We start from the raw sequence: 21,299 nt of genomic DNA on the forward strand, positions 1-21,299 counted from the left end.
TGCTCTGGAGTATTGAGACCAAGATAAATGTTTTTGGAACTGATAGCTTCAAAATTGTGTGGCATCCCAAAGATGAGGAGTACAACGAAAAATTAATGGTGCCTACACTGGTGGTGGCAGTGTCCTTCTGTGGGGCTGCATGAGTGCTGCTGGTGTCGGGGAGCTGCATTTTATTGATGGTATCATGAATTCACATATGTACTACTCTATATTGAAAGAGAAGATGCTATCATCACTCGGTGCCCTTGGTCGCCGTACACTTTTCCACTATGACAATGATCTAAAACACACATCTAAGGCCACTGTTGCATTTCTGAAGAACAGGGTGAAAGTGATTCAGTGGCCAAGTATGATTTCTGATCTGAACCCAATCGTGGAACACCTATGGGGAATTCTGAAGCAACAAGTTGAGCATCACTCTCCATCCAGCATCTAGGCTCTAAAAGAGGTCGTTCTTGAAGAGTGGAAAAAGATAGATATTGCAATATGTCACCAACTTGTTCATTCCATGCCTAGAAGACTTGGTGCTGTCCTTACAAATCATGGAGGTCATACAAAATACTAGATGTAGTAGTTTCAATTAATTTAAATAAAACTGAAGATTTTGTAATCTCAGTAAAACTTTTAACCTTACTTTCATGTAATGAGCTAAACAAATGTTCTATAAAACTCAGTTTTGTCAAAATTTTGGAAATTGGTCTTGTGTTCATTGAGATATTAATTAAAATTTTACTTTTCAAAAGGGGTGTACTCATTTATGCTGAGCACTGTAAGTGTGATGGTTAGGTTGTCCAATTTGTTTTGGACCCGTGTTGTATTAGAAGCAGAGATGGCTGCCTTCATGTATGTAAATTGAAACTATGCAGACAAACCTCTAGGTTTACACAAATGATCAAACATTTACACATTTTGATGTGAATATTTACATTTCTTTAACCACTTGCCGACCGCCGCAAGTACATATACTGCGGCGGCCAGCCCCGGCCAGGCAAAGTGACGTACCGGTACGTCACTAGCCTGTCACTGGCTTGTGAGCCAATAGCGGGCGACCACGCGCCCGCTAAGGCGCGCTCCTGCCCCGGCTCATTTCCTAACAAGTCAGTACGTGTGACTGGCGGACCCGATGTCCGCCGGTCACTCGCGATCGTTCGCCGGGAAGGGAGAAAGGCAGGCGGCTAATGTAAACAAGCCGCCTGTCATTCTCCCCTGTATAAAAATGGAGATCAGACGGTTCTACTATGTAGAATCACAGTTAGAAACACGCCCCTAGGACACACTTAACCCCTCCCTCTCCAATACAGTTAACCCCTTCCCTGCCAGTGTCATTTTTACAGTAACAGTGCATATGTATAGCACTGATTACTGCAGTAATGTCACTGGTAACCTCAAAAGCGTCAAAAATGTCAGTCAAGGGTCCGATCTGTCCACCGCAATGTCGCAGTCCCGCAAAAAAAATCGCAGATCGCCGCCATTACTCGTTAAAAAAAAAACACCAAAAAATGACAAAAATCTTTCCCTTTGTTAGTAAATGCGATAACTTTTTCGCAAACCAATCAAAATACGCTTTTTGCGATTTTTTTTTTTTTACCAAACATATGTAGCATAAAACAAATTGGCCGAAAATGTTAAAAAATTTGATTTTTACATTTTTTTTTTTTTTTGGGAATTTCATATAAAAAAATGTGAAAAATATTGTTATTTTTGCAAAATTGACGTTCTTTTTTTGTTTATAGCGCATGATCAAAAAATCGCACAGGTGATCAAATACCACCAAAAGAAAGCTCTGTTTGTGGGAAAAAAGGACGTCAAATTCGTTACAGCGTCGCACGACCGCGCAATTGTCCGTTAAAGTCACGCAGTAAAAAATTGCTAAAAACCCCCTGGTCAGGAAGGGGGTAAAATCTTCCGGGGCTTAAGTAGTTAAGATGATCACATTCACCTGCATATTTATAGAATTGAAAAAGTAAAGTCCTCAACATTAGATGTTTGGTTGTTTAGGCGTCTACACATTAATTTTTACTTTGCATAGTCAAAGTCATCAAACATTTAACATCCGCTGATAGGCATCCCTTCTGTTTCCTTTTCTGTTCAAATTTCAAAGAAATTATCCTGCCGTTTGTTGCTTGCAGTGCAGATTCCAGTCTCCTGAGTTTGAAGTTTTAGCCTCTCACACAACCAGCTGTAGGTGAAGACAATGCCTTTCCATGTTTGGTCCCCTTCAGAACTGACATATAAGACTTCCATGTCCACAGGCACTTAGATACAGAGCCATGTACAATTCACCATTAGCTTGTTCTCCCGGCTTGTAATCAATGCTTTAACTCTACAAGGAGCCCCAGTTCTGCAACGTGTATCATCCTCTGGATTGTAAATATAAAGATTTCATATTTCGCTTTTTATTCCAAAGATTGTGTATTGACAATTTTCTATCAGCTGTATGTGGAGGAACAACATAATGAAGGGTACTTTACTTTAAAAGCAGTATAAATCTTTAAAGGACAATGGTGAATATGAATATTTCCCCTTTAATTTAAAAGATGACTGTAGTGAGGTTCAAAAATATTGGCTAATACATTTCCTTTAGAGATAGAAATAATTTCAGCACCAATTTGTATGTTGTAGATCTATGGTGGTTGATGGTAATGGTAGCAGTTTATTGGTTTCCTTTACAATTCTTCAAACAATATTCTGGTCACACTGAGCTGTACATAAATGTATAGAAGCCATGTATTGATTCACCCAGGACTTGTCTCTCTTTGTCTGCTGAATAGCTAACATGCTTCTTTTTCTTGTAGAATGATGGTCTGACCGAGGTGCCACCTGGAGCTCCTCAGGAGAGGACCAATGTCATTGTGGAAATAGACAATGCCGAGCTGGCTGACCTGAGGAGAAGGTTTGTGAATGTTGTGCTTTCTCCAGAGAACTTTTCGTACCTTACAAAGACCTATATTTGTTGTCCTTTGTCCTTGGGAAAATTATTTTCTGTTAAGAGATTCATATTTCTTCATTGGAAAGGAACAAGGAGAGGAAGACATAAGATTGCTGTAGAGCAATAAGATATGCTGGGCTTACATTGGATTTTAGCTTATACAATGACAGATCAACAATATTGTAATGTATACAGTATATTAAAGGATGCTTCTAAATTATCATTGATCCATCTCTCTCTCTCTCTCTCTCTCTCTCTCTATATATATATATATATATATATATATATATATATATATATATATATATATATAGATATCTGTACAAATTATATGTGTGTGTGTGTGTGTATGTATGTATATATATATATTTTCTAAAATCATTTAGGTTCATTCTTCTTCCTCATGAATGTACACATAGCACCCCATACTGACAGAAAAACACAGAATTGTTGACATTGTTGCAGATTTATTAAAAAAGAAAAACTGAAATATCACATGGTCCTAAGTATTCAGACCCTTTGCTCAGTATTTAGTAGAAGCCCCCTTTTGATCTAATACAGCCAGGAGTCTTTTTGGGAAAGATGCAACAAGTCTTTCACACCTGGATTTGGGGATCCTCTGCCATTCCTCCTTGCAGATCCTCTCTAGTTCTGTCAGGTTGGATGGTAAACGTTGGTGGAAGCCATTTTTAGCTCTCTCCAGAGATGCTCAATTGGGTTTAAGTCAGGGCTCTGGCTGGGCCATTCAAGAACAGTCACTGAGTTGTTGTGAAGCCACTCCTTCGTTATTTTAGCTGTGTGCTTAGGGTCATTGTCTTGTTGGAAGGTAAACCTTCGGCCCAGTCTGAGGTCCAGAGCACTCTGGAGAAGGTTTTTGTCCAGGATATCCCTGTACTTGGCCGCATTCATCTTTCCCTCGATTGCAACCAGTCGTCCTGTCCCTGCAGCTGAAAAACACCCCCACAGCATGATGCTGCCACCACCATGCTTCACTGTTGGGACTGTATTGGACAGGTGATGAGCAGTGCCTGGTTTTCTCCACACATACCGCTTAGAATTAAGGCCAAAAAGTTCTATTTTGGTCTCATCAGACCAGAGAATCTTATTTCTCACCATCTTGGAGTCCTTCAGGTGTTTTTTTAGCAAACTCCATGCGGGCTTTCATGTGTCTTACACTGAGGAGAGGCTTCCGTCGGGCCACTCTGCCATAAAGCCCCGACTGGTGGAGGGCTGCAGTGATGGTTGACTTTCTACAACTTTCTCCCATCTCCTGACTGCATCTCTGGAGCTCAGCCATAGTGATCTTTGGGTTCTTCTTTACCTCTCTCACCAAGGCTCTTCTCAGTTTGGCCGGATGGCCAGCTCTAGGAAGGGTTCTGGTCGTCCTAAACGTCTTCCATTTGAGGATTATGGAGGCCACTGTGCTCTTAGGAACCTTAAGTGCAGCAGAAATCTTTTTGTAACCTTGGCCAGATCTGTGCCTTGCCACAATTCTGTCTCTGAGCTCTTCAGGCAGTTCCTTTGACCTCATGATTCTCATTTGCTCTGACATGCATTGTGATCTGGAAGGTCTTATATAGACAGGTGTGTGGCTTTCCTAATCAAGTCCAATCAGTATAATCAAACACAGCTGGACTCAAATGAAGGTGTAGAACCATCTCAAGGATGATCAGAAGAAATGGAAAGCACCTGAGTTAAATATATGAGTGTCACAGCAAAGGGTCTGAATACTTAGGACCATGTGATATTTCAGTTTTTCTTTTTTAATAAATCTGCAACAATGTCAACAATTCTGTGTTTTTCTGTCAGTATGGGGTGCTATGTGTACATTCATGAGGAAGAAGAATGAACTTAAATGATTTTAGCAAATGGCTGCAATATAACAAAGAGTGAAAAATTTAAGGGGGTCTGAATACTTTCCGTACCCACTGTATATATATATATATATATATATATATATATATATATATATATATATATATATAATTTAAATGCAGGCGTGGTTTCATCTGCGCATGGAAAAGGAAACAATGGGGTTAATTTACTAAAACTGGAGAGGGTAAAATCTGATGCAGCTGTGCATGGTAGCCAATCAGGTTTTAACATCAGCTTGCTCAATTAAACTTTGATAAAAAAAAAAAAAAAAAAGGAAGCTGATTGGTTTGTATGCACAGCTGCACTCTCCAATTTTAATAAATCAACCACCTAAGGGCTCTTTCACACGGACGATCAGTTTTTATTCTTCGCTCCGGTCCTTTTTTTTTTTTTTTTTTCACGGAGCGGATGTGTCATCCGCTCCGTATGTCCGCATATCATCCCATCCATTTGCGGATGATATGCGGACATAATGTAAGTCTATGGGCATTGCGGATGTCAGCAGATGACACCGCTGACATCCGATTTTGCTTCCTCTCCGTTTTTTGAATGGAGGAAAAATAGGGTTCTGTTCCGTTCCAAAAAACGGAACAGAACTGAAAGGAAGAAAATCGGATGTCGGCGGATGGTATTCCGCTGACATCCGCAATGCCATTGACTTACATTATGTCCGTAAATCATCTGCAAAAAAATAGGATGATTTGCGGACATACGGAGCGCCTGTGTGAAAGGGCCCTAAGTGTTTTTGGATGTTTGCACCTTAAAGGATAAGTGCACCTTTTAAAAAAAAAAAAAAAAAAGTAATGTATGCACAACTTTCTGGAGGTAAAACAAAAAATATGCATCTTTTTTTATTTATTTTTTAATAGGAGCCTGTAAAGCATTGCACCCGCAGATCGCAGGTGCAGTCTCAGGCTCCTGCAGATTGTAGATTTGTAGAGTGTAGCTGTTTGCCCGTACCTCTTACAGGAAGGTAGCTACTTATCGACGGGAAGGATCAATGGAATTACCAAGAGCCAAAATCTATAGCATATTGACCTCAGCCTCCACCAAGTTGCTTTATGTGAACAATTGTGAACAGGATATTGGTGGCACATTGGAAGTGGAGGACTGGTGGAAAATGGCACAGTATGCCAAAACATTCATTAACACTTCATTGATTAAAGCAAACTATAAAGTCTTTTTGAGGTGGTACATGGTGCCAGGAAGAGTGGCATCTTGTGTCCGGGGGCCTCCCTACTGTGTTTTAGAGGCTGTGGTCTGGAGAGCACAATGCTCCACACCTGGAGGTCCTGCCCAAAAGTGAGAAGAATATGGATTCGCACTTCTAAATTTATTTACTCGCTCACCCAGGTGAATCTCGTCAAATCACCACTACAGGTGCTGTTGGGGCACCATGTGGGGGGGGGGGGGCACACGAGGTAGCTCCTAGTGTTCATCTTTGTGGCAGCTAGAATTTTCATTGCCAGGTCATGAAAATCCCCTACGATCGAGTTCAATTTATAAATGTCTAAACTATCTTGGATAATGGTTAATGAAAGCCTTACGGCGATCCTAAAAAATGAACTGGCTTGCTTTGAAAAAATGTTTGACCCTTAGATGAAGTACCTTTCGGATGCCTTATGATGTGTATATACTATATAGTATCTTTCACCTGGACAGGGTGCACTACTTCCTTTGTTTTTCTTTCCCGACTTTCTACAGTGCATCCGGAAAGTTTTCACAGCACTTCGCTTTTTCCACATTTTGCTATGTTACAGCCTTATTCCAAATAGATTAAATTCATTATTTTCCCCAAGCTCTACAAACAATACCCCATAATGGCAACGTGAAAAAAAGTTTGTTTTAAATCTTTGCAAATTTATTAAAAATAAAAAAATCCCATGTACATACGTACTCACAGCCTTTGCTTTTGTTGAAGCTCCTTTGGCACCAATCACAGCCTCAAGTCTTTGAGTATGATGCTACAAGCTTGGCACACCAATTTTTGGGCAGTTTCTCCTATTCTTTGCAGGACCTCTCAAGCTCCATCAGGTTGGATGAGGAGTGTTGGTGCACATCCTATTTCAGATCTCTCCAGAGATGTTCAATCGGGTTCAAGTCTGGGCTCTGGCTGGGCCTCTCAAGGACATATAGAGTTGTCCCATAGCCACTCCTTTGTTATCTTGGCTGTGTGCTTAGAGTCGTTGTCCTGTTGAAAGATGAACCTTTACCCCAGTCTGAGGTCCAAAGCGCTCTGGAGCAGGATTTCATCAAAGATGTCTCTGTACATTGCTGCATTCATCTTTCCCTCGATCCTGACTAGTCTCCCAGTTCCTGCCGCTGAAAAACATCCACACAGCATTAGGCTGCTACCACCATTCTTCACTGTAGGGATGGAATTGGCTAGGTGATGAGCGGTGCCTGTTTTTCTCCAGACATGACACTTGCAATTCAGGCCACAAAGTTCAATCTTTGTTTCATCAGACCAGAGAATTTTGTTTCTCATGGTCATGTTCCTTTTACTAAGGAGTGGATTCCTCTCTACCATACACTCCTGATTGGTGGAGTGTTGCAGAGATGGTTGTTCTTCTGGAAGGTTCTCCTCTTTCCACAGAGAAAGGCTGGAGCTCTGTCAGACTTACCATCGGGTTCTTGGTCACCTCCCTGACTAAGGCCCTTCTCCCTCGATTGCTCAGTTTTGCTGGGTGGCCCACTCTAGGAAGAGTGCTGGTGGTTCCAAACATCTTCCATTTACAGATGATGGAGGCCACTGTGCTCATTGGGACCTTCAATGCTGCAGAAGTTTTTCTGTACCCTTCCCCAGATCTGTGCCTCGATACAATCCTATCTCAGGGTCTACAGACAATTCCATGGACTTCATTGCTTGGTTTGTGCTTTGACATGCACTGTTAACTGTGGGAACCTATATAGACAGGTGTGTGCCTTTCCAAATTCTGTCCAATCAAATGAATTTACCACAGGTGGACTCCAAGTTGTAGACACATCTCAAGGATGATCAGTGAAAACAGGATGCACCTGAGTTCAATTGTGAGCATCATGGGAAAGGCTGTGAATACTTATGTACGTGGGATTTTTTTTTTTTGATTAACTTGAAAAGATTTCAAGCAAACTTCTTTCATGTTGTCATTATGGGGTATTGTTTATAGAATTTTGAGGAAAATAATGAATTCAACGCATTTTAAGAAAATCGGGTGAACGATCGTCTGATTTTCCTCATTGTTTCATAGCAAATCGGAACCAATGAAGGGAAATTTGTACGAAAATTCTTGTACGCAAAGGCTTTTTTTTTTGTTGTTGTTTGTTTCGGATCATGCGCACTTTCTTTTCGGATTGTTCTTGTACAAGAATGGTACACATTAAATGAAAATTGTTCCTTTTGGAGTCTGTCCCTTCAAGAATTTTCGGACGAAAATTCAGAATTGGCTGTCGAAAGTACACACTATAGGAAATTTTTTTGGCCGAAAATGTTCGCCCGATTTTCTTATAGTGTGTACTAGCCTTTAGACCTGCACTCAAGGGGTGCAGTGCTGGCTGGAGGTAGCCAGGGGAACAGTTTGTTTTAGCTAGCCCTTCACTTATTGCGTTCATGTGGATGGGTTGACTAACCCTAAAAACTTTGCAGTATCACCCCAATGCCCCCTACCTTCCCAATGCCCTACCATCCCAATGCCCTACCCCATCTCCTAAACATCACATGATTGGGTTTGGGTGCGTATCTTTTATAATTGTTTTACATTTTGGTTTCTCATAATCTGAGTGAAGAAAATTGTGTTTATTGAAAAATGTTGTTGTTTCACTTTGCTGCAAAGATAGGTACCTTGGTATGCAATCTATATGTACTGTTGTTGTTTGTGTACCCGGTGCACTTTTGTACCTTTTTGTTGAAAATTTAAATAAAAGTAATTGGAAAACGAAACTATCAAGAGCACCCTGGTAGTTCATTGAGAACTACATGGTGTCAGGCACAATGGGTGGGGGTAGTTGTAGTTCTCCCATTCACAGAATTCTGTAAATGAATGATGCGGCTAGGTAAACGGAGCTCCACACGACTGCGGTTGAACATCCCTGGCTTGCTGTCATATTGGTAACCTGGGGGGTGGGGGGGGTGGGTGGGGTGTGAGGGCTGCTCAGGAACATGTTAAACCCTAAATATGGGTGTAACATGTTACTGAAGGTGAACTTACCCTTTAAAATGAATTTACTTAAGCCCCCCCCCCCCTTCAAAAAATAAAAGTCAGCAGCTACACAGCTACTGTAACTGCTGACTTTTAATATTAGGACACTTACCTGTCCATGAATCCGTCGGCTGTTGGGTGCTGCCGCCACTATTGTCGGTATGGGTACCCGGCAGTGAAGCCTTGTGGCTTCACGGCCGGGTCCCTACTGCCCATGCGTGAAGGGCACTGCGCTCGGTAATTGGCCTGGAAGCAGAGGGAGGAGGTGGGTGCCGAACCTCTGACGTGCCGTGGCGAGGTCTGACGGAAGTGTCAAAAACAGGTACCCCCCCCCCCCCCCCCTGAAAGGTGCCAAATGTGGCAATGTGCCTTGTGGCTTCACGGCCGGGTCCCTACTGCCCATGTGTGAAGGGCACTGTGCTCGGTAATTGGCCTGGAAGCAGAGGGAGGAGGAGGGGGCCCGAATCTCTGACGTGCCGAGGTCTGACGGAAGTTTCAAAAACAGGTACCCGCTCCCCCCGAAAGGTGCCAAATGTGGCAATGTAAGGGGGGAGGGAAGGAGACAAATTAGCGGAAGTTACACTTTTGCATGGAACTCTGCTTTAAATTTATCGCTCACATTTTTACTTTCCTACTCTTACCCAAGGCTAACCGGATACAAGAATCAACTGCTATTTATAAGTAAATACAGCAAGTTTGCATGTGTAATGCCTTAGCTAATCCCATACTCCTGCTGTATCAGGATTATCTTCTTTTGTATGATAAAGGTGTAAAGACTTGGGGCTTTCTGCATATGGATAATTATCAAAGAAATCTTTACTGGTATATTTTTCGATGTGCACAAAAGAAAATATCTCTTGGGACTTGTTGCTCCAGTGTAATTAAGGACCATCGGTTGGCCAAGTCTGAATTTTATTATATTTCTTTAAAGGCTGGCAGAGACTGAAGTCAGTTACGACACTGCGCAACAAGAGCTTTTACAGTTATCGGAGAGGCTGGCTGAGGAAAGTGTACGCAGAGAGTCCGCTGAAGACGCCCTTCACCGCACGGAACAGAAAATTAGGAGGTTGGATTTTCTCTTTACTTTAAATAAACCTGTTCCTATATGTTTCCCTGTAAGAAAGTTCAGCCCCACTTTGGCTTTTAAAGCTAAATTGCAGTAAGATATAAAAGATGCAAAAAAGCCTGAACACAAGAACTGTATTTTTATTTAAAGCAGTATTAAATCCAAAACCATAAATGTAATCTGTTGCAGGTTCATTAGATGTGGTGGCTGCATTGGTTTTCTTTTTTTAGGCTTTTCCACCTCTGTTTTCACCTGGTGATCTTGCCAATAACACACCTCCTTGATTAGAGTGCCCCCACTCTGAATGATGGAGCAACAGAGACGCCTTTGGACTGCAGCATTGTCAGTATGTAGGAAGGAGAGTGTTATGGCACTTTTCCACTGCAAGTACCGGCTCGGCTCCACTCGGCCCTGCTTGGCTCTGCTTGGTTTTCCACTGCATGGTACCGCATCGTACGGTGTTGGAACGGTTCGGTACGGTTTGCTTTTCCACTAAAGTAAAGTGGGTGGGATAACAACGATTCTCTGACCAATCAGTGGCTAGTAGTGACCAACAGTCAAGGCTGCAGGCAAAGGATTGTGGGATATGGTACTGGTACGGCCCTCTTGGAACCACAACTGAGGTGGTACTGTTTAAGCGAGCCGTACCGTTCGGTTCCATGTAGTGGAAAAACGCCACCGTACCGTACCGAACCGTTCCTACACCGTACCATGCAGTGAAAAAGCGCAAAAGCGAGCCGAACCGTTCGGTTCCATGCAGTGGAAAAGCGCCATTAGATATACTAGCAGATTTAGACACACGAACAACATGAAGCCAAACACCAGCTAACACTTTTAAGCAGTTCCAGCAAACCGTTTTGTCCCTTTCAGGATAAAAATTTTACGTAAATAAAAGCTGATCATTGTAAGCACACCTCTGTCAATGTGGAAGTTCAGTCAAACAATAACTATACGTAAATCTACTCCCACCTCCATTCTAAGCCTATTCTATCTACCTTGTATGGGAAAAATCTGTATACTTGCCTATGCTAAGGGCACGCTGGTCTGGTCACATGATCAGCTTCCAGAGCCAGCTTCGGTGTAGAGGAGAGATCGCTGACAAATGCTGCAGAGCCTGAGCGATGACATCACCCATAGACTTAATATGGGGCATTTGTTGTTGGCTGCCCCTCCTCTACACTGAAGCCGGCGCTGAGACCCAATCCTGTGACCGGACCAGAGTGCCCTCAGCATAGGTTAGTATACAGATCTTTCCTTTCACAAAGTAGATACAATAGGCTTAGAATGGGGGTGGGAGTAGATTTAAGTATAGTTAGTGTGTCACTGAACTTCCACTTTAGATGGTTTGTCTCAACCCCTGTAACTGCTACAAAAACAAGCCTGTTCAAAAACAACAGACTTACTGGCCAGATCATGAGATGAAACTAAAGAAAAGAGAGCCTTAAAAAATGAAAATTAATGCAAATGTCACATCTAAGAATTGCTAAGCTGCAATATAATTCATGGTTGCTTTAAGGTTTTGATACTGCTTTAAATATACAATATTCTTCAATAGCCAACACCGTGTGTGCTTTTTCAAACCCAGTATTGTCTTGTAAATAAGCAGGGACATCATCACTGTGCTGCAAATAGCCTGGGCAGAGAGCAGAGCTGTGGGAGGGTCCCAGTAAGCCTTCCCACTACAGGCTGCCTGTGGATGCAAGACCAGTCACCCTGCATAAGGAGGGAGAGCAGCAGTGACCGGTCTTGCAAAGAGTAACGTCTCACACTGGTTTACTGCACAGATCTGGAAGAAATACACAAAGCACACCAAGATTCAACTAAGAATACACGTCTCTTTAATTTAGAAATATCTTTAAAACCAAGATTCAAATAAGAATACATATATAAATCTTGTATTTAAAAATATCTCCTAATCTGATTTAAAAAAATAAAGAAATCTCTAAATCAACTATCAAGGCAGGTTTTATATTTTACTAATAATGGTTTAAAATTTAATATTTGCCTCCCAAGTGCCATCCTGTGCACTCTGCGGCATTATTTCAAACAATGTTACCGGGAAGTTTTAGTACTGCGATACAGCTTCCCCTAGGATGTAAGGGCAGGGAGGTTGTTCGTAGTCACAATAAACTTTCTTCCCATGGTGACAACACCTTCTCCTTAGCTTTAGTGCAGTGAGTGTGATCCCCCTAGGACACGTGTCAAACACAAGGCCTGTGGGCTGAATCCGGCCCGCCAGGCCATTTCATCTGGCCCTTGCACCCAGGGCTTTTAAACTCGACTCTGGACTCTGTATGTAGCATACTCCTGAACCCTGCACTCTGTGCCTTGCACACTCCTGACCCCTGCACTCTGTGCCTTGCACACTCCTGACCCCTGCACTCTGTGCCTTGCACACTCCTGACCCCTGCACTCTGTGCCTTGCACACTCCTGACCCCTGCACTCTGTGCCTTGCACACTCCTGACCCCTGCACTCTGTGCCTTGCACACTCCTGACCCCTGCACTCTGTGCCTTGCACACTCCTGACCCCTGCACTCTGTGCCTTGCACACTCCTGACCCCTGCACTCTGTGCCTTGCACACTCCTGAACCCTGCACACGCCTGAACCCTGCACTCTGTGCTTTGCACACTCCTGAACCCTGCACACTCCTGAACCCTGCACACTCCTGAACCCTGCACTCTTTATATAGTGTACTCCTGAACTCTGCCTTATGTACATAGTGCACCCCTGAACTCTGCCTTATGTACATAGTGCACCCCTGAACTCTGCCTTATGTACATAGTGCACCCCTGAACTCTGCCCTCTGTGGTTAGGGAAACTGCTGGTATTTATTGCCCCTTTAAGATCCTCCCACTATTGGTGCAATTTAGCCACACCCACCATTTGACGCAGTTTGGTGGGGGGGGGGGATGTAGTTAAGTTCTCGCACCCTGGATACAATTTATATAGTCTTACAGAGACAACCGGCCCTTCGAGGGCAACCATAATGCTGATATGGTCCGTGATGAAATGGAGTTTGACACCCCTGCCCTAGGACAAGAAGTGTTACTTGTGGGATCACAAGGTGAATATAAGGGGTAAAAAAGAACTGTTAAGCTGCAATATATTACATTTTGTTCTGAGCTTTACATACACTTTATTACCTAGAATGACAAAATAGTTTTTCAATTATATTTACAGTGTCCTGCGTGTGACCACCCTAATTCCTGTTTACTCTGAAGTGACTGTAGGGGCGTCTATTAGAACGCAGCGCTGATTTCTGAGGCTGTAATTTGTTTGTCACACAAGGCAAAACTTTATCTGGCTGAACTATTGTTTACTAATTAGTGCCTCATTATGGCTAATTGATCCTCTTGCTTACTGCATAGCTCATTTACCACGCTGCTTAATATCCCCCCTCAGGCACAGATTTTTCTCATTCTCTTTCGCACTCTCTCTCTCTGAAATGTTTATAGTGCCCCTCATTACATCATTCAATTTTATTTTTGCTCTCTTGTCAGTATTTACTGCAGTCCGAGAGATTCTTTCACTTCCTGTGTTGTAAAGTAGGTGACCCCCAAAACAGGAAATGAGGGGAAATCTCAGACAAAACAGCAACACAGACAAAAGTGAATGTGTTCTTTTCACGTAGGAACATGCTAGAACATCCTTTTATTTGTTTCCCTGGTGCAGACTTTCCCTCACTTCCTGTTCCCAAAACAGAAAGAAGAGGGAATCTCTGTAAGGGATTATTTACAATTGTGCCGTCCGATCTGCTGGAATTTACTTTAAAGCGGAGTTCCACTCAAAAGTGGAACTTCCACTTTAAGTGGTCCTGACCCCCCGGACATGCCACATTTGGCATGTCATTTTTTGAGGGGGGGGGGGGAGCGGGTGCCTTGTTTTGACAGGTACCTGCACCTACTTCCGCTCGGGCCGCCTAGGTGGCTCGGGCGGAAGGTCTCCTCTCCCCCTCCCTCCCTGCAATCTTCTGGGACACGTCACAGGTGTCCCTACGCCATTAAAGTCAGAGCACTGAGGTGATTGGGAAGAATACATAAATACATACATAAGTCACATTTATTGACCTTTTATGAATTGCTGTCACATCTTTATATTTTATCTATTGGATTTTTTATTGATCATTAACAATTACACTTATTCATTAGTGGTGAAACACTCTTTATTATATGATAGTATTTTTATGAATTGGTGGTGCAGCATTTTTATTCTTATTTATTTCTATTTGATTGGTTGAACACCATTCAATGCATGCAACAACCTATTATTTTCCTACACGATTTACAGTGCCTTGCGAAAGTATTCGGCCCCCTTGAACTTTGCGACCTTTTGCCACTTTTCAGGCTTCAAACATAAAGATATAAAACTGTAATTTTTTGTGAAGAATCAACAACAAGTGGGACACAATCATGAAGTGCAACGAAATTTATTGGATATTTCAAACTTTGTTAACAAATAAAAAACTGAAAAATTGGGCGTGCAAAATTATTCAGCCCCTTTACTTTCAGTGCAGCAAACTCTCTCCAGAAGTTCAGTGAGGATCTCTGAATGATCCAATGTTGACCTAAATGACTAATGATGATAAATAGAATCCACCTGTGTGTAATCAAGTCTCCGTATAAATGCACCTGCACTGTGATAGTCTCAGAGGTCCGTTTAAAGTGCAGAGAGCATCATGAAGAACAAGGAACACACCAGGCAGGTCCGAGATACTGTTGTGGAGAAGTTTAAAGCCAGATTTGGATGCAAAAAGATTTTCCCAAGCTTTAAACATCCCAAGGAGCACTGTGCAAGCGATAATATTGAAATGGAAGGAGTATCAGACCACTGCAAATCTAGGAAGACCTGGCCGTCCCTCTAAACTTTCAGCTCATACAAGGAGAAGACTGATCAGAGATGCAGCCAAGAGGCCCATGATCACTCTGGATGAACTGCAGAGATCTACAGCTGAGGTGGGAGACTCTGTCCATAGGACAACAATCAGTTGTATACTGCACAAATCTGGCCTTTATGGAAGAGTGGCAAGAAGAAAGCCATTTCTTAAAGATATCCATAAAAAGTGTCGTTTAAAGTTTACCACAAGCCACCTGGGAGACACACCAAACATGTGGAAGGAGGTGCTCTGGTCAGATGAAACCAAAATCAAACTTTTTGGCAACAATGCAAACCGTTATGTTTGGCGTAAAAGCAACACAGCTCATCACCCTGAACACACCATCCCCACTGTCAAACATGGTGGTGGCAGCATCATGGTTTGGGCCTGCTTTTCTTCAGCAGGGACAGGGAAGATGGTTAAAATTGATGGGAAGATGGATGGAGCCGAATACAGGACCATTCTGGAAGAAAACCTGATGGAGTCTGCAAAAGACCTGAGACTGGGACGGAGATTTGTCTTCCAACAAGAAAATTATCCAAAACATAAAGCAAAATCTACACTGGAATGGTTCACAAATAAACATATCCAAGTGATAGAATGGCCAAGTCAAAGTCCAGACCTGAATCCAATCGAGAATCTGTGGAAAGAACTGAAAACTGCTGTTCACAAACGCTCTCCATCCAACCTCACTGAGCTCGAGCTGTTTTGCAAGGAGGAATGGGCAGAAATTTTAGTCTCTCGATGTGCAAAACTGATAGAGACATACCCCAATTGACTTACAGCTGTAATCGCAGCAAAACGTGGCGCTACAAAGGGGGCTGAATAATTTTGCATGCCCAATTTTTCAGTTTTTTATTTGTTAAAAAAGTTTGAAATATCCAATAAAATTTGTTCCACTTCATGACTGTGTCCCACTTGTTGCTGATTCTTCACAAAAAATTACAGTTTTATATCTTTATGTTTGAAACCGGAAATGTGGCAAAAGGTCGAAAAGTTCAAGGGGGCCGAATACTTTCGCAAGGCACTGTATGTTAATGGTTCATGGTATCCATTAAAGTGATGCTAAAGTCCAGTTTTTTGTTTACAAATAACATGTCAAACTGTGTGCAGGAGTTTAGCCCAGATCCTCCTCTTCTCGGGTCCCTCGCTGGTGCTCCTGGCCCCTCTCTTCTGTCTAGTGCATCCCACAGTAAGCAGCTTTCAGTGGGGGCACTCAAACAGAGCCGCGGTTCGACCCCCGCCCCCTCTCTCTCCTCATTGGCTAACTGACCTTGACACCAGTGGGAGCCAATGGCGCCACTGCTGTGTCTGTCAATCAGGAAGGGGAAGTCGCAGACAGCTGAGGCACTCCTGCACATCACTGGATCTAGGTGGGGCTGAGGGGGGGGGGGGGTCTGTTGCACACTGAAGGTTTTTTATCTTAATGCAAAGAATGCATGAAGATAAAAAACACTTTCTGCCTTTAGAATCACTTTAAGGTTGCTTTGGATTAGAAGACAATTGGTAGTGCAGTAGTCACACCCCCCCTTATATATTTTATTACGTCCCCCTCCTACCATCCACATTGCTGATCATGAGCTATGCTGGCTGAAACATCTTCAGTATCCGGCACACTTCTGGGTATGTTGGATGCCTGGTCTTCTGTGGTTCCTTCCTCTGGCCTTCTATGTGCTTGCTGTGTCTTGTAGTGACATGGGGACCAAAGGAGGGAACCTCGCTTTTTCTTCATTTTTCATATATATTCAATTATACGTTGCATAGCTTTGCTGTAACATACAGAGAACCCATTTGCGTTGCAAGCAGTCTCTTACGGTTACAGTAGGCTGAAGTCAGATTGTTAGCTCTTCTGCCAAGCCTAAAATTGAAACGCAAGATGCAGGTACACAGTTATGCCTGTGGCTCATTATCACTGATAAGACGCCATGTAAGCTCCCTATTTGTCTGACTTGGTTGCCACTCCTGTATTGTTTCCAGGCACATATTTTTTTTATTTTTTTTTCTGTGTTTCTGCATTCTCAGGCTGAGTCTGCTCATGGTACCGTGTTTACAAATCTATCCCAATTATCTAAAACTGGCACACGTACATTGCTATAAAAACATGTTGTGTCTGCTTGTTCTAGGCTGGAGACAAAGTCATCTTCCAGAGAATACGAGTTCTCTCTCCAGATGGAGTCAGACGACGAACGGGAAGCCTTAATTATTGATCCCACTCAGAATGTTGTGGTGCGGAAAGTAAGTGTTGGGCTAATGTCTAAAACTCTCTGCCTTGGAGCAAAAAATGATAGATTGACATTATTTAAAGCTTTTCGAGTGTTAGCCCACTTATTACTCAGTATTCTGGGTACAAAGGCAATAGGGTAGCATTACTCATTGACTACTCAAGATTTTTAGAGAATCCTGTGCTATTTCCTCCTACGTGGAGTTCTCACATTTGTTTCCAGCTATGAGTCTCCCTTCTCTTGTTTGAAAATGTAGTCCTTCTCCTACTTCTCCTCCGTCTAAGTGATTTACATAATGGAGCTCTGTGATTGTAAAGAATACTGAGCTCTATTCAGTGATGGGGGATCTTGCTGTTTTTTTTCCTGCTAGGCAGGGGAAAAAACAACATGATCCTTGGTAAAAGCAGCACATATTACACATAGTTGGGCACGCATTTAATACTTTGATCCCTCTAGATATTGACCCTTTCCTACCCAGTGTCATTAGTACAGTGACAGTGCAAATTATTAGCACTGTTTACTGTATTAATGCCACTGGCAGTTAGTACCCCCCAGTGTTAGATTGCCCGCTGCGCTATAGCAGTCCCATTATAAGTCACTGATCACCGCCATTAGTAGTTTAAAAAAAAAACAGTATATATTCCATAGTTTGTAAACACTATAATTGTCAGAATTTGATTTGGGAAGATTTTCCTACGCTGTCTCAGAGATGCAGCAGGAAGTGAAGGGATATTTCTACAAAGTGTGGAGAAATCCCTTCTGTCACCAGAACTAGTATCTCCATTGGGACATTTTTCCCTCCGCTGCTGAGTTTTGGATTTCCCATGTTTTTCTATCTGCAGAACAAATAGGGGGATGCATTTTCCTGTCATGTCCATAGCAGTAAAAACATGCAGAGGTTGTAACCTTTCCTCACACTAGCCAAATATACAAAATAAAGGTTTAGCTATAGATATACTTTAAGCTTGGCCAGTAATGTCACTTGGGATGGTGTCACCCCCAGTCTCCAGTATAGTCCTAGTATCTGATGGGCAAATACTCTAGCAAAGTCCCAATTAATGATAGTAGGGCTATACTGGAGTGCTTACTTATCTGTTAAGTACTCTAGAATAAGTACTCTAGTATAGTCCCTGTGACTTATTGGTAAGTACTTGGTAGTCTCTCGATAAGTACTCCGGTGTCATGCTCTGTCTGTCAGGCCCGGACAGTCCTCTTGGGGTAACATGGGGGGGGGTATAGGTTTGGTACTCATAGGACAGGACTAGGTCCCGGAAGACGGCATGCTGTATCCGGTCCTGGTGGAGGATGATGTGCTGCTTCCATCGGATCCCAGGGTCTCCCCCCAGCCACTGCATTCCTCCGACACGCAAGACGGGGGAGGGGGTCACTTGTCACTAGCTGGGCCAGGAAGGTAGAGCGGAGAGTGAGTGGGCAGAGGCTAACGCTTGGGGAAACCTAGGCAGTGACAAAGTGCAGAGGGGCGGTGACCCCAAACTGGCCTCTGTAAATGACACGGTCGGTGCCGATCTGTGCGCTGTCATGGATGGGGGTGACCTAATCGGGATCAGATATCCTTTCCTACTTAATGGTGTCACCCCTCTGGCGGGGGGTCATCCGGGTCAGCATCCTCCATAGCGACGCCACTGAGCTTGGCCTTTCCAAAATGTCTTAAACTTTTGCCTATGGAAGATTCAGATGTTGTTTTTAACCTTGCCTTCATTCCATCCTAACCCCTCAAAACATTATATTTCAGTAGAATACAGTTTCTATTTCTATGTTATTTCATATTCAGTTATTTGTTTGCATTTTTTCTGATTGTGTTACCAAGCCAAAAATTCAGCAAAATGCCCAAATGTTTAATGGTTTATTTATTTATTTTTTTTTTCTAGATCAAAGGTGGAACTCTTTCCATACGGAGATGGCTGCGTGGTCGAAGCATCTATTGTTCGAAGCTGTTGACTTCCAAATCGAAATCTCGCTATGTATTCCTCACCTACCTGGTGGGAATACACATTCTCATCCTTATGTGCCTAGCTGGAGTTCTATAGCAAGGGACATCCCATACAAGCACCAGACTCCATCTTCCCATGCTGTCATAACTTCCTTATGTTAATGGGACTTGTATCTAAAAGACTGTATTAATGAATAGTTCATGTTTCCGGCTAAACTGTGCAGCACACTGTGTGTTTATAATGGGCGCCCGGAACAGAAGAGAAGCACAGAACGACACTGAGAAGTAACACTACTGATCTGGTTGTAGTGAGTGAGGAGCACAGGAGGAGGACAATGATGGGTAACGGATTCATTCATTATTCCTGTCATGTTAGGTCTACTAGAAGTGTCAGCCCACCCAAAAATGATCTTTGTTTTTATAAGATGTGGGCAAGCTAAAGCGGAATTTCATCACATATACACCTTTAAAGTATTAGATTATTTATTACAGGTATTTATATAATGCTGACAATTCATTCACATCAGTCCCTGCCCTCGAGGAGCTTAAAACTCCTAATGTCCCATGCATACATACACGTGCACACCTACTAGAGCCAATTTAAACAGGAACAAAATAGCTTGCTAGCATGTCTGGAGTGTGGGAAGGAACCCATACATGCAAACTTCATGCAGCTAGTGTCCTGACCAGGATTCAGGTCTCAGTGCTGCAAGGCAGAAGTGCTAATTACTAAAAAACTGTGAAGCCATGCCAAATTTGTGCAACCATTTCATATTTTCTTATAAAGATAAAAAGACAAGGCGCCTCTAAGTGCAGTAGGCTCTTAGTATTTATTAGGTTAAAAGTATAAAAGCACTCACATTTGATAAATGTGACATGGGCATAGCAAAGATCTGTCTGGAGTCTTCCTATCCGCTGTGCTGAGTGGTTGCAATGGGGACATCCGGTGATCCGCTTCCTGTAGATGCATCCTTTCGTCTGTGTCTCAGCCTGGTCGGCATGAGATTTCCTGAAGGCAGGGTGTGGGCGCAGCGGCTGGTGTCCAATAGAGCGGGTGGTGGGCGGTTACATGTTTCGGAGCTCAGCTCCTTCGTCAGACCTCCATTTCATATTTTCTATCCATTGCAATTTGGGTTTTTAGAATATTCCCTTCATCAAGGCTTGGTAAGCTGGAAGAGATTGGGGATTGACTCTGGGGTTTAAACAATAAAGAAGGCTCAAGGCTGCTTTGTAGAGATTGTTCAAAGGCATGCACCTCTGCAACTGGTTATAGCTGTGTGTTCATTTGACAAATTTCCCCGGATTTTCTAATCTGCTGACTCAAGGTGTGGGTACACCTCAAAGGTCACCAGGGCTGACCCTACCATGGGTCCTATTGGGACCGTTGGACCCAGGCGGCACTTTGAGAGGGGCAGCAAATTGACACCCAAGATTTTTCATTCAGCAGTTTTTTGTGTCATCAGTTTGCGGCGCATTATGGGCGGCATTTCCCTATCTCATACTGCCGCCCATAGTGCAAACTGATTAGTATGAGGAGGCTCGGGGTCTCCGGGAATGACGTCAGACATCAGCGCACTCCATCTCAGGCAGGGCAGGCTGGATCTTCTAGGTTGGTGACCACGGCAGACACAAGAGTGACAGGAGGACAGAGGACAGACAGTGGGTGTTTGGTGGACCGGTCCGGTGGTGAGTTATGGAAGAAGATATTTTATAAATTTTATATTTATATAAAATAATGGAACGGGGGGGCCTTTTGGTGGGCGAGATTTTTTTTATATTTTGAGGGGGTGGGGGTGGAAGCATTTCATTCTTGGACCCAGGCAGCACAATGTCTTAGGCCAGCCCTGAAGGTCATGGTCAAAAAAAAAAAAAATCCAAGAGGGATTTACTTAAAGGATAGGTTCACCTTTTTCAAAAAAATAATTTCACATCCTCGGCAGCTGCATTCCAGCTGTCGAACACCGTCTTAGCAGTTACAAAAAGTCTTCTTATGCCATGTTTTGTACTTAAAACATTTTTCAATAAAAATCTATTGAAAGTCAAAAAAATATTAATTGCACATCTTTTTGCAATTAAAAAATGTGCATTAATTTATTTATGTACCTTGGAACCTATAAAGCATTGCACCCCCGAGCAGATTGTGGGTGCTATGCAGGACTCCTGCAGACTTGACGGTGTATCTGTCTGCGCATACCTTGTATG

At 42.9% G+C, this 21,299-nt stretch overlaps 1 protein-coding gene across 4 annotated transcripts in view; it reads left to right on the forward strand.

The window, feature by feature from the left end:
- LOC309564928 (uncharacterized protein) overlaps window positions 1–19,569 on the forward strand; it is a 171,996-nt gene extending 152,427 nt beyond the window's left edge. For all 4 annotated transcript variants that reach the window (XM_082269629.1, XM_082269630.1, XM_082269631.1 and 1 more), the window contains exons 26-29: window positions 2,796–2,893; window positions 9,914–10,048; window positions 17,048–17,159; window positions 19,036–19,569. In XM_082269629.1, coding sequence (XP_082125755.1) covers window positions 2,796–2,893; window positions 9,914–10,048; window positions 17,048–17,159; window positions 19,036–19,194 — 504 coding nt within the window. In that variant the 3' untranslated portion in view covers window positions 19,195–19,569. The remainder of the gene's footprint in view (window positions 1–2,795; window positions 2,894–9,913; window positions 10,049–17,047; window positions 17,160–19,035) is intronic.
- The last annotated feature ends 1,730 nt before the right edge of the window (window positions 19,570–21,299 follow it).

This window comes from Pelophylax lessonae (genome assembly GCF_965119305.1).
Source record: "Pelophylax lessonae genome assembly, chromosome: 10".
In the NCBI taxonomy this organism is placed as follows: Eukaryota; Metazoa; Chordata; class Amphibia; order Anura; family Ranidae; genus Pelophylax; species Pelophylax lessonae.